At 34.2% G+C, this 14,732-nt stretch overlaps 1 protein-coding gene across 8 annotated transcripts in view; it reads left to right on the top strand.

Moving 5' to 3' along the window:
* Gluclalpha (glycine receptor alpha 1) overlaps window positions 1-9,979 on the top strand; it is a 67,278-nt gene extending 57,299 nt beyond the window's left edge. For 4 of the 8 annotated variants that reach the window (XM_076769692.1, XM_076769683.1, XM_076769701.1 and 1 more), the window contains 7 exons: window positions 113-266; window positions 382-464; window positions 578-712; window positions 785-937; window positions 1,825-2,105; window positions 2,462-2,497; window positions 9,606-9,979. In XM_076769692.1, coding sequence (XP_076625807.1) covers window positions 113-266; window positions 382-464; window positions 578-712; window positions 785-937; window positions 1,825-2,105; window positions 2,462-2,497; window positions 9,606-9,839 — 1,076 coding nt within the window. In that variant the 3' untranslated portion in view covers window positions 9,840-9,979. Of the gene's footprint in view, window positions 1-112; window positions 267-381; window positions 465-577; window positions 713-784; window positions 938-1,824; window positions 2,106-2,461; window positions 2,498-6,365; window positions 6,792-9,137; window positions 9,582-9,605 lie in introns of those variants that run through there. The other 4 variants (XM_076769719.1, XM_076769708.1, XM_076769729.1 and 1 more) reach the window with 3 other exon arrangements.
* Window positions 9,980-14,732: the final 4,753 nt, after the last annotated feature.

Here is a 14,732-nt window from a genome sequence, read left to right as displayed (position 1 = left end):
ATTTACTCAATTTAAAATAGTAAATCTTCTAATTTACGATACATTTTGCTTCATTAAAATATGCACAACACGCTATAACATTTTATTACATGGTTTGTATGTATCGTTATAGGTCGTCTGAAATATTTAACGTTAACGGATGCGAGTCGTGTTTGGATGCCAGATTTGTTCTTTTCGAACGAGAAAGAAGGCCATTTTCACAATATTATTATGCCGAATGTATACATTCGTATTTACCCAAATGGTTCCGTTCTATACAGTATACGGTAAACAATACAAAATTTTTAAAATAGGAATAGTTTTTGATAGAACTTAAATAAAGAAATTGCAGAAACACGTCCTGCGAATTCGTACAAATTGGATTTGTTCTTTACATTGTAGGATATCCTTGACGTTATCATGCCCAATGAATTTACAATTGTACCCTTTGGATCGACAAGTTTGTTCATTGCGTATGGCAAGTTGTAAGTATTACATATATTATCGACGTTTAAAAGAGTCTATCTAATTATGGAACGTTGTTCGCTATAGAATTTCTGTACACGTTCGATGAATAACTCACGATATTGTTTTTCAGATGGTTGGACAACCGCCGATTTAGTATTCCTGTGGAAGGAAGGAGATCCGGTCCAAGTTGTTAAAAACCTACACCTACCTCGGTTCACATTGGAGAAATTTCTTACTGATTATTGTAATAGCAAAACTAATACTGGTCGGTAAATTACAATTACGTACATTTGCATTTTACAAACGGTCAATGACAAACAATAAAATTCACTTGCAGGAGAGTACAGCTGTCTGAAGGTGGATCTGCTCTTCAAGAGAGAATTCAGTTACTACCTTATTCAAATTTACATTCCTTGCTGTATGCTCGTCATCGTATCCTGGGTATCATTCTGGCTCGATCAGAGTGCTGTACCAGCTCGAGTTTCGTTAGGTAACTATCTTTTACACTAACCGAAAAGAACTTATTACATTTATATACGTATGAAATATTCACGACTTATTATTTGTTTTAACATTTAATCGTTCCTTTCTTATCCACATAATATGTATGAAACGAAGAGCACACTGCCACGTATGAGATAATAGTAGATTAATTTTGAAGTTTAGTAATTATTGAATTGCAGTATTATTAACTTAAGATATTTTCATAGTTAATTCTTCATCAAAATGCTTGATTCTTTTGAGACACTCGGTCCTTTCGAACTGTTTGATTTTTTTGAATTCTCGGTTCGATTCGAGTTTCGTGCTACTCGAATAATCGGGTATTTGAAGGAGGTATTTTAGTGTGAAGTGCGCGTTTTAAACTTGCTTGAGGAATTGTTGGCAAATAAATTATAATTAATTTTCCAGTAAAAACTAGATTTATATATACATATTTTAGTGATATTTAAAAATTATTCCCAGGTGTGGCCGAACACTCTGTATATTGAATATACACCTAAAATTTTAAACTAATTCGTCAAGTAAATTTTTAGATATCATGGACACCGTTCTGGTGAACATAGTTTCAGGAAAAACACATTTAAAGTTTTGTATCTCTATAACAATCCACGACAACTTTATGACAATTATCCATGATAGTTTTAGTAGTTCAGGTATAAGGTTTTGCAGATATATTTTGTAAATTATATGCTCTGAAAAAATTCAAAAAAGAAATAAATGTTTTCAAACATTCACACTAGAATACCCCTTGGATAATTCTGATCCTGGCCCACGTGTTGTTCAGGGGACATTGAACGTATTTTAGCGATACATATTGCATCACCTCACACACACACTCAATTATATTAAAGTTACACGAATGAATTTTCACAATAGGCGTAACAACACTGTTGACGATGGCCACACAGACGTCAGGAATAAATGCCTCACTGCCACCAGTCTCTTATACAAAGGCTATTGATATTTGGACAGGCGTATGCTTGACTTTCGTATTCGGCGCTCTACTCGAATTTGCTCTAGTAAATTATGCATCGCGAAGCGACATGCATAGTGATAATATGGAGAAAAAATATCCACCGTCTGAAACGGAACAATCATCATCGATCGATCCATCCTCCGATCAAGTCGAACCAGATCATACGTCGAATTTCCCTATGGTCAGTGCCCCACAATATTATATCAGCTCAATGTTCATTATCTTCTGGCAGCATTCATCTTTGGTCAGTGATAAAAGCAATGTATTTTGATCGTTTCTATCGTATACGACGGTCAGACAAAAGTAAGAGTGATCAAGTTTTTCAGTTTCAAGCTTGCTTTGAATTTATTTAGTAATTCTTCCGTACCGTATAACAATATCCGAGCATTTGATCAAATACAGTGTCATTTAATCGCGAAACGAGCATTACATATTCTCGAATAATCGCCTAAAATACATAATTGCAAAAAATTTGAATATGGCTATTATAACGTACATTCATTCTATTATTTTATTTTTATTATTGTAAACTGCTAGACCGAATATGATGGACCACTTCAACATTCTCTACAGGTAAATAATCCTTTATAAAATCCAGTAATTTATATTTAATTTACATATTCAGTAATATGACTTTCAGCATTCAGTGAATAATAAACAAATCTATAAATTTATTACGTATATAGTTTGATGGTAATAGAAGATTATCGCACACTCTAATGATATGTTGTTGCAATGAATGTGTTTTATATTACGTAACTACTAAGAGTCTTTAGTGATATCGTAGATTTTTTTTTTTAATTAAAAAAAAAAAACAGCTGTAAGAGCATAAAAGTACAATGCTATTATTATAATTATTAAGAGTTTACCTGCAAGACGTATAACTGAATAAAATTTTTATTAGTTAGTAACTGTTTATAATGAATGCTCATGAACTCATTAGACTTTTCATGCACCTAAAATGAGTTCCTGATGTTTTCATATGCCTAACTTTTTAAATTATCGTTGATCAAAGCTGGATGTGCGTGTAGCTAATTTAAGCACTACCAATATTACACGTTGCATGATTTTTGAAACTGTGAAAACGCAAATGCATAAAAGACATTTTTTGATATTGCCCTTAGAATGCTATCGTAATATGTACAGATTCCCTCTGTAAACATTAAAAGTCAAGTTGTAATGCATCTATGTATGTGCAAGTTCAAAAAATTTTACCAAAAGTACCTAACGTTTTCATTATAAATTGCACCGCAATCAGCTTTACACGTTAAATGTATTTCTTTTGATGGTGTATGATCAATTTTTGTATAGAACCTTAAAAGTTTAAATAGCAGTGCTTCTTCTACTTTTTCTAATCTTCTCGGTGATTAATATTTTTTATACGTCTTAAAGTATATTTAAACAATTAAATAATCAAGATTTGTCGATGATTATCTAATAATGCTGCAAAGAATAAAATTGCATATTCTTATTTATTAAAATTGTATTACCCTTCAAGATTATGCATGTATTTTCAAAACATACAGTGATTTACAGATCACTTGGAAAAAAATAATATATTTGGTCGTCAATATCATATACAGTGCATTGCATAACTATGGTAGCGCCCATACTTTTATATGTTTCGAACCATTAAATAGATACATAAAAACTTTTTATTTGTTATAATTCATAATCTTGCAAAGGAAAAACTCCTGGGAGGAAAAACTCCCGAGCTTCCGCTGTTAGAAATGAAATAAGAGGAAGGGTATAATCGAATAAGGGGGTTAAAAGTGCCCCCAAATCAAATTGAACGTGCGATAAATCAAAGAAAACAATTTGTGCCAATTTGGAATTTTTTTAGAGTTTCAGATCGAAGAACCGTGTTATAAAAAAAAAAATTCGCAAAAAATGCCGAAAAATGTCGAAGTTTTTTGACCATAGCGTAGGTTTGGGTCTGTCTATTGGACTAAACACTTTTTTTTTTATTCATTATTTTTGTTTCCAAGTGCTAACTATATAACAATGATTTATATTTACGTACAAATGTTCTAAAAATATTTAAAAAATATTTTAATCTTAAACATGTATACAAATAATTTTGGATCGTTTTTTGTGTTGAAGCAATTTTTTATTTCCACGTGATTTGAAAAAATATTTGAAAATAAACATGGTGCTATAGTTATACAGCGCACTGTAGTCTTTTTTGTATGTTGGACGGACAAATTTGACAACAATATTTAATATAATCATATTTATTACTCTATTAACCCTTTGGCAAAAGGTGTACATATACATATAGGTGTATATATAGGGTGGGTCACCTCATATTGTTATCTAGATTTGCGTCATTATTATTACGTCTAGCGAAACATGTTTCAGATGAAGTTGATTGATTTCGAAAGAGGCACATTCTGATGATACTAATTTTCTTGTACACGACACTTTTTTCAGTTTCCACTGCCTTAGAACAATCTTACAACACGTATTAAAAATAGTTAAACTTTAGACATGTGCAGTTCCGAAACTACTAGTGTTATATTAATTATTAAGGCATTGTTAGAAGCGGCGAAGCCTCCCCTTTAAAATGGTTTTTGGTTTTTGTTGATCCGACTTTCCGTTTTCGAGATATCGTAATTTATGTAAAAGGTAATTTTTTAAATTCCGCTCTCCGCCTTAGAAAAGGCTATTAACGCGTATTAAAAATACTGAAAGTTTAGACGCGTGCAGTTCCGAAACTACTAGTGTTTTATTAATTATTGAGGCATTGTTAGAAGCGGCAAAGTCTCCCTTTTAAAATGGTTTTTGGTTTTTGTCGATCGGACTTTTCGTTTTCGAGATATCGTAATTTATGTAAAAGGTAATTTTTAAAATTCCGCTCTTCGCCGTAGGAAAGGCTATTAGCATGCATTAAAAATACTGAAAGTTTAGACGCATGCAGTTCCGAAACTACTAGTGTTTTTTTAATTATTGAGGCATTGTTAGAAGCGGCAAAGTCTCCCCTTTAAAATGGTTTTTGGTTTTTGTCGATCCGACTTTCCGTTTTCGAGATATCGCAATTTACGTAAAGGGGTATTTTTCTTAATTTGACTATCTCTGTCTCCGTCTGACGCGTCGCGTCGTACCTCCTTGTCGCGCGTGAGTCGAGACAGTCACGTGACGCGGAAGCGTAGTATTTCCAAGAATTTACTACGCACTGTTTACTATTGTCACGCGCGCGAGTTCATTGATATCAATGAAACGTGCCAAACGCTCAAAGCCTTATATCTTCGGAACTAGCCACCGCATCGACTTGAAACTAAAATCGCTATATCTCCGGAACTAATTACGCTATCTACTCGTACGAACGCTCATTTTAAAGGGCATTTCATCCTCTACCTAATGACCATATCACCAACCATAATTTTTGCTATCTTCTATGTTTATTTTGAAATTTATTTTGACGCTACATACCCAAAGAAGTTTCAACAATTCCTACTAATCGTACGACTTGGGTACGATCAAACTGGACCATAAATTGTTTATTGAATTGAAAATTAATTTAAATTTAAATACAGGATGTTTGCGTAATTACTAGTCAGTATTTTTTCGTAAATAATTGTTTTCTCTAGAACTAACTACGGTATCGACTTGGAACAAAATTCGTTTTCAAGGGCGTTTTATCTTCTATCTGATGAAAATTAAAAAATTTGTTAACATAAAAGAGAAGGATATCTTACGAATAACCATCAAAATACAACTTTCTAAGCATATAATGGACAAATTAGAAGTACGTTGCCTCGTAAAAGAGAAAAATAAAGACTGATCATTTGACCGGTTATGATAGGAATATAATGACGTAATACCAGAATGACGTAAATGTAGACGGCAATTATGTAGTGACCCATCCTATATAAGACCAATAAATTTTTTACTATAAGACATTCACTATTTTATTGAACTGGTATAGTGTTAGGGTTTTTGCCCCATGTTTCATAGTAATCAATTAAACAACTGGATATCGACAACTATTTTGATGTTTTCAGTTCAATTTGATTACCGATTGTCACGTGAATACCTAAAAGCGATGGTTCGGGATTAAAATGCGTCGCAGTCAAAGGGTTTATATACTTGCATACACTATTTATCTATTTCTATGTTAAAAGTTTGTGAAGATACATTTTTCCTTGAATCTTTGATAAACGATTACTGTGGACAAAGTTTTAATTGTTTCGATGCCTAGTTAAATATTTCGAATTTTGTATCTAATATTTATTATCCTTTTCATACCCGATAATAACATGTATGCATGATATTTTAAAGTCAATGATTTTGTAATGCAGTATATATGTTCGCACATGTGTGTTATGTATACGTATATACTTTTAAAGTTATGCAATGATTTATTCTAATATATTGTATACATACTTTTAAAAAATTATGGATTAGTAAAACTTGACCGAAGGCTGCATCTAAATTCCAGGTCCGAAGAGGTTAATTTAGACGCATACGTAAGGGGGCATATACACCTAGGAGGATTAAAAAATCGTTTGTTTTCGTTTGTTTTGTAATATATTGATATTGTACCAATGTCCTCTAAAAACTGTAAATCGAAGTCATATTGTATTCATTCAGGTAGCGGCTAGTGAGTACCATAAATACTAAGCCCTTTACTATGTTTGGCATTAGAAACCCGGAATCAGGTAACAAAAAAAAATCTAGTACGTTTCGTTGATAATTTGTTCATCGATTATTCGTTTATAATTATTCGTTTTGATGCGATGTAGTAAGTCACATAAAACATCGAAATCGATTTTCTCAGAAACATGTTTTTAAAATCAACATTTGGAATATTTCGAAACCAGTTGAACCAATATACTTTAAATGTTTTACTAATTATTCTACTCTGTATTGCGCAATTTTCTTATAGAAATATTTTTTTTTCTTTTCAGTTATCGCAAAACAGTAAATTTTGTTCTGTAATAACTTCAGCGTTTTGTCAAAAATCAATTAAGTTCAAAATTAATGATTTAATACCTTAAACAAAGGTAAATACTTCTATATTTTAACCCTCGGCACCGGATCATTCTTGACCCATCCCTTATATAATATTTATACACCGTCAAAAAGCTGCTTGTATATAGATAATGTTACATTCTTCGAGATATTATACTCTTCTATTAGTTTATAAGCTTGCAATCGAACATAAAATCTATACATAGGCATACTTTTGAAATTCATTCCATAACAAGTAACGAATAAAATAAGAAACAATAATTGCCTTTTTAATTAATTTTTTTTTAAGTAATCTACTTACTAATCTTACTATCACTTTTGTTAACAATTCGTTATACAATGTTAATAACTGTCTATACTGAGTAACTTTGAAATTGAATTATTCAAATATAGATCTAAATATATCTGTTCTCATAGGAAAATATTTTACCGTTTCCCCCAACGAATTCCAAAGAACCACTAAAAAATTAGAAGAAAAGAGTAGAATACCTCCTTAAAAGAAATAGCATGTATAATAGATATAAACTACTTGCATTTTTATAAACTAGAAACTATATTATAACATTGCATGAAACAATTTTTTTGTTCATTGTATGTTTATTTAAGATACAGAGCATAGTTACCAAAACTAAATTATCTTCTCCTATTATCTAACGAAAAAGTTTTCATTTATTGCAAGATTTCAAATTATGTTTTTATACTTTATATAAAGTAGTGATTTTTGTAGTGGACATTTAAATCTTATTTATTTTTATTAGTATTCTTACGTATATTATTCTTATTTTTAATATTTGGTTGCTAATCCTTTTTGCCGTAACACATCGACAATCTCTACGGCATAGAGTCAATTAATCTTCTAAACTTTTCTATTGTTACTGACTTCCATGCTTCTTACACAAAGTTGTTCAATTCTTCTATATTTATTGGTTCTTGCTGTTGTCTATGTTTTTCCACGTCTATTAACAACATTTCGATGAAGATAAGGTCGAAAGACTCTGCCGGACATTTTAGTATATTAATATTTTTTTTCTGACAAAAATGTATTGACAACGCGTGTAATATACTTTGGGTTATTAATTTTCTGGCAGATTCAATCATTTGACATACAGGTTTCTGCATATAACAGCAATACTTCCCACGCAATATTTAAATAGACAAATTGATCCATAATTCCCTGCATATGGTGAATCGGGCCAATACTGTTTATCGACATTTCAGCCCACACAATAACAAATCCATCGCCTCGTTTTATTATTGACTTAACGGGGAATTCTCGTGTAATAGGATTACAATATTAGTTTTTCGTTTTTACCAAAAACCAAATGTAGAAAATTTCAAGAATAAGCAGCCAAGATTTTTAAGTATAATTTGCAAAAATAACAGAGTTACAAGATATTTTATAAGACGTATCAAAGTGTAAACTGGTATCTAGTAAGTGTATTTTGAAACTTCATTATAAACTTTGAACACGTTTTTCTCAAAACCACAATCTTTAAATCGGTGTCTAAGAGAACTGAAAAAGTAATTCACCGATCAATTTCAAACACAGCTAATTTTATTCGTTATACATATTCTTCCCCAGGAACTGAATGTAAAATATAAATTTTAGTTTTTATTCATAATATATCTTTCAATCGATATAAAATTAACTTGTTTTGCATTTTTTTTCGTCTTAAAAACAGGTTCGATACCAGCGTAAACTACCTAATTCTAAGAAAATTGTTCATTTCGTTGTCATATCGATCCAATGAGTGTGAAAGGTATTACAAAAAATGCAAACAGGTATTACATCATCGAAAAGGTTAACAAAATTAATAAATAATAAAAAGACTTGTCATAAAATTGTCTCCTTACAATCTCAACAAAAGTTTAATCCATATTAAGAATAATATAAAAAAAAATTCATAAACATAAGATACTTTTAAAGCTGTTACACAAAAATTCCCCCGCGTTGCAATTTCGCCGATACTCTTTTCCGACACGACGTATACTTAAATTCATCTGTAAATATCGCTTTTGGCCACTGTTGTCTTGTTCAATTCAAACGAGTTTTTGCGAAATCAATTTTAACACGTCTATTTTATTCGAAAATTCATTTGAACGACATTGAACAACTTTGACACTTATTCGCTTATTAAGATTTTGGGAAAATTTCTGCATGAGTCAACTGCGATTTTAAATCTATTCGCCTCAAATGCGTGGTATATCTTCTTATCGGTTCTAACGTCTGTTTTTCTAGATCTTACTTTTCAAGGAATATCGATGGACGCTTACGCTGTATTGTTCGACAACAAGCTATAACAGATATTCCTAAGTTCTTCCTCTTACTGCTTTCCTCACGTTTTTTTATTTTAGTCCAATATCGTGGAAGATACACCTGGTACTACAAGCTACTACGCTGAAAACAATACCATATTTCTAAAAATTTTCTAACAAACGAGCCATCGAATTGCTCTTTAGTGGAAAACATTGGACCGCCTTTTGACACTTTTAGGTGTACTATATGCCTCCTTAGTACAGGATACAGACTTTTCGAATTCAAAGAAACCAAAGTCGGTATCCCAGAGCGTGCGATCAGATCTGTGAGTCACTGTGCCATAATCTTAAGAAACGATCTCCTTTTTTCTCTTCTACAAACAACGAAAGAGTAACAGAAGAAAGGTACGATCGCGCGTCTAACAGATCACTATCGTACTCATTTTTTCAGAAACCTCTGGTCCGACAGCCGGAGGATACCATGTCGATGGATAGGATGCAGCACTGCGAATTACATATGCAACCACGAAAAAAAAACTGCTGCAGGTCGTGGCTGTCCAAGTTCCCGACGAGGTCCAAGCGCATCGATGTCATCTCACGGATCTTCTTCCCCATCGTCTTCGCGTTCTTCAATCTCGCGTACTGGTCCGCGTACCTGATTCGGAAGGAAGAGGAGAACGAGTAAATGTGGATGAGGAAGCGCTCGGATCAAGGAACGTGGCACGCGGCCATCCCCATCATTACCACACCAGATCACATCGTTCACGCCCTCGTCATCAACACTATCATTATAGACACGATCATCACTATCATCAACACAACGAGCTGCAGCAGCAGCAGCAGCAGCAGCAGCAACAGCAGCAGCAGCCGCAGCAGCATCAACCGTTACCGTCGCAACGTCATCGACATCAGCGGTACCAACCGCACCTAGGTCAGCCGCGATCAGCGTCTTTTTCATCATTGCACAACACCGAGGGTAACGGTCGGTGTTCGCCGAGAAGCGCACGCCACTCTCATAGAAGCTCAGCGAAATCATCGCCATCGCCCTCGCCACCGCCGTCACCATCACCCGCAACCTCGCGCAGAGCGACACCCTCGCCCCCTGCGACGACCGTTCCAATAATATCCACCAATGATTTTCGTAATTTTCAACGATTACCGTTCTCGCGTACCGAGAGGTGCTGTTTGGGTCTGTTACCACGCAGATGGTTCACCTGTCGAGCGAAAGGTAGCGCGAGAATCGATTTCTTCTCGCGCATCGCTTTCCCGCTCACGTTTATCCTGTTCAATCTTGGCTACTGGTCCAACTATCTTTTCCAAAAGGAGGAACATATCGACTCGCATAAATAAACAAAGTTTGCCGATACGGATCGAAACGCCAAGATGGAAACGCGCGACATCGCTCCAAGGCGAATCTAACTTTGAGGTCTTATCGCTCGTCTTGAGCGAACTTTGCTCCTTGTATCCGGTAATCTTTCGAAATCGATAACACTGGTCAATGGCAACGTACGTATTATTCCTCTAAGCAATTAATTCCAGTTAAATCAAGATATTGGGCTCTAGTTCTTCTAAAACACCAACTAAAAATGAAAATTTTGTAATAACTATAAAACGAACCTTTTTGTCGATTTTTACGTTTTATATTCGATAGCCTTTTGTCTGATCCGCAATTCAAGCAAACTATTGTTGGAACTAAAATGTGTTTTATATTTTAATCTACTTGAATTAAATGAATCATGTTTCGTGTTTCTCAAACCAAAGTCAAATAATTTTTTGCGTGTTATTTTCGATCTCATTATAAAGACATAAATAGGAAGATAGCTTAATCATGAAGAATACGAATTATTGCTTGCAATTTATTGACCAGTGTGATCGGTGGCGCGTTCTATTTTCATGGCGCCGAAAACAAAAGGGAACAGACAACTTTCCGTAACATACTAGAAACATTTAACGGAGAACAATAATTCAGAAATATACGTTTCTATGTATTTACATTTGATCTAATAAGTATTTTTGTGATTTCTATACCAGATTATAAAAATCAATTTTGTTTGGTACATCATATACCAATTATTAACATACTTTAATTTTTTTAAATTATTGACTTTATCTAATTACATCACGTTAGAAAAAATTGTTTCTTGTTCTCTTTAAATTGCTTCGTGCATCAAACAAGGTAAAATTATATTTTCTCTTAGAATATTAACATCGATGTCATTGGAGTAAGTATTTATTAAATTAATAGTATAATTATCGAATAAAGAAACTCATTCTTCGTATTTAATGTACCAGAGATGGCCAAGGTGACAAGTTTCGAAAACTACATCCACCCACTGTAACTTCAAAGAGCTTGAACATCCAAGTAGGTAAAAAATTGATATTTTATCTACCGATGAGAAAACAATTTCATCAGATTTTCTATCGGACATTTTGTCGAAGTAGTATAACGTAATATTGCTTACTTAATGAAAAAGTGATTTTTGAACTTCAAGAACCACGCCATAGAAGCTCGTAAGCCATGGCCACCACGGTTGCATACGAACAACAGTAACGAGTATTTGAAAAATTAATTTTTTGTTTATAGAATAATGCATCATTGTCGATAATTAAAAGGGTGTGAAACATCGAATCGTATAACGTCGACGTCGCATATTCATCGATACGGGGAGCATGGTTCGTTCAAATACTGTACGCTTGTTTAACGAAAACAACGTGCAGCTTCGACGTAAGACTTTCTCAATAATCCGTGCTTGAAGTTCGATCATCACAAAGACCAAGGAAAGCGCAACGAAACAACAACGCTCGGTACGGTAGGAAGTAGTTGACGAATATATATATAAAAAAACAAATACAAAATGAAAAAAAAAAATACGACGAAAATGGTATAAGATATAAACTCTTATATGTGAGCACGTACATATTACATACACACACATTCATACACACCCATTAACATATTTGGAAGACCGCGCGCCACTGGATGAAAATCAATGTAGTGGGCCCTGTATAGCCACGGCCTGTTAACGAACTACATGCGAATAAATTTATAAATAATATACTTAATATAATTAACAAGTAAAACGTTAATGCAACAATGATTCCTCTGTATAAAAAATCCTCAGTCTACGGTACAACAAGTTAATGTTAAAGCACTTTTCCATTTAAAAGATTAACATTGACTTGATGTGAAAAGAAACAAAAAAGAAAAAAAGAAAAGAAAAAATCGGGAACGGAATCGAACAAAGATCGTAAACGACGATCTCGAGTGTACGATTAGCCAATATTATGAACCTCATTATCACGAAAGGTACATGTAGAGATTAATTTTCGATCGAGCAGTAGCATCACGCGAGCCAAAAAAAAAAAGAACTCATGTTACTCTCTCTTGGACTTTTCGAGGTCTCGTTTAAGCCTGGATCTCTCGTATTGCTCACTGATCAGTCGAGACTGAGGATATTGTTCAATGTGAAGTATATAAGTTGGAAGAAAAAAAAATGGACTGAACAAGTGGATCGAACGAGAGCGATTCACTGACACAGAGTATAGAACTTTATTTCCGAACAAGTGTATTTGCAAGCGTTGTCGATACCCTTGGGGGGAAGAAAAAAATAGAAAAATTTTAAAAAAAGTAAGTTGCAACTATCGAGGAGCAAAAAAAAGTATGAGGAGGAAGAGAAGGAAACAAATTTTAATTTATCCATGCGTGCTTTGTTTATTGTATCGGTTACCAAACCCCGCCAACTCCACACATCGAAGCGAGATCTTCCATCAAGCGTGTCTTTTTTTACGACGGATCTATACGAGGATCTATTTCGTTCCTTTCCCCCCCCCCCCCCCCTTCCCCCTCTTCCACGCGAAAAAAAGTTTCTCGCGGAGGTTCCCGAGCATATTAGCTTTCGTTTCGCGCATAATTATAGAAACAATTGCCGAGCGATTCTTTCGAAGTTATATTTTTGTTGTTAATTTACCACCCGATTCGTTGCTAGTTCGATCGTAAAGATTTAATCGAAGAGGCGATTGACAAAAAAACAACACCAAGCGAAAGAAAAAAAAAAAACGATCAAGCGTGTAATAGTGCAACTATTGCGTGAAAATGTTGTGCTAATTTTACCATCACTTTTACGCTGTATACGCACGCCTTTGATTTTGCTCATTCTCAGATTCGTTCGTATAGCACAGGCATGTCCAAACTTATGCTCCAGAGCTTTAGGCACTTTTCTCTATTTCTGTCCCACGCGCCAGCCAGAAATGGGCAAAATTTTTAACGAACAACCAATAAGACCAACGTGTAGTAATATATTCGTGATGTTTATTCGATCGAACTGTTTGTTGCTGAAATATTTCATTCTACGATCGTTAACGTTTGAAACGTTTGTTTATCTTCTATTTGTTGTTCAAAATTTGTATCATAGATAAGAATTTTGCCCGATGCGAACGTCTTAGCGATAATTAGCGTATTCGTCTTTCGTTGTATCGCGCGAAATACCTAACAGGGCGCGCGACTTTGTTGATTCGTTTATTCGATAATTATAATCGACGCGTGAAAACGGAACGAAACGCGTAAGGAGCTCCACCCGTGGACGTGCCTGAGTATAGCACAATGTCGGATCAGTATAACGTCCTGCTCAACAATGACTGACATAAACCAATTATGCTGATTAATTGTATATACGTATTCTTATCGTGAATAATGAAGTACCGCGCTGAATGATTCCCGAGTTTTAAACTGAGATTCGATTTTATCGAAATTATATGCGTCGTAACCGCAGATATAATACATGTAACCCGATTGTAACGTATCATTGTCGTCGGGAGCTCTCTGGCAGTGACATATTACGAAATCGACACATTAACAATATGAATTTTAACCGTAATCGTTGTCACTGTTTAGAAGATTCGATGGAAGGGTAAACGAATCGCCGGACTGGTCGTAAATAATACGATATATTATAATATGCGACAATGCGTATCACGTTCATTCTTCGTAATTCAAACCAGGCAATCACGTTCATGTTTTATATGTTGTTGGTACGAGAAGTACCGTTCAAGGACTTGGGATCGCTCCAAGGCGTGCGTTTGAACGTGAACGATCGCGCGGCAACACGAATATTGTGACGGCGATGCAACGTTATGGAAGATTTATTTATCCGTTTGTTGACACGCGGCACAAAGTAGTCATATATTACAAAACAAAATTACAAGAATAATACACAAACTACCGAACGTTTGACAGTATAGATTTCGAGAGAGAAAAAAAATGAGATATTTAAAGTATACAATAAATATTGTTGGCAGTCGAGAAAACCTGGTAACGTGAATCAGAATAAATCGAATCGATTCGTTGTAGTCGCTAAACGACCTCATTAGGCAAACATTGGAACCTGTTTGATTCTAAAATAAAAGAGATACCGATCGAATAATCGGCAATTAATTATTCTGCGATAGTAAACGCTTCCGCAAGATTGCGTCGAGTTGCATTTAGCGTTGCATTTATTTTGCAAACAGTTGCGACAAAAAAAAAATGCCTGGTGCGATCCTAACCTTACCGTTGTCGTGTTACAAAATCTAGCCGAACAAA

The sequence above is a fragment of the Colletes latitarsis genome, chromosome 1 (assembly GCF_051014445.1).
Source record: "Colletes latitarsis isolate SP2378_abdomen chromosome 1, iyColLati1, whole genome shotgun sequence".
Lineage (NCBI taxonomy): Eukaryota > Metazoa > Arthropoda > Insecta > Hymenoptera > Colletidae > Colletes > Colletes latitarsis.
Note: the sequence above shows the minus strand (reverse complement) of the source record. Positions and strands in the feature narration are given on the sequence as shown.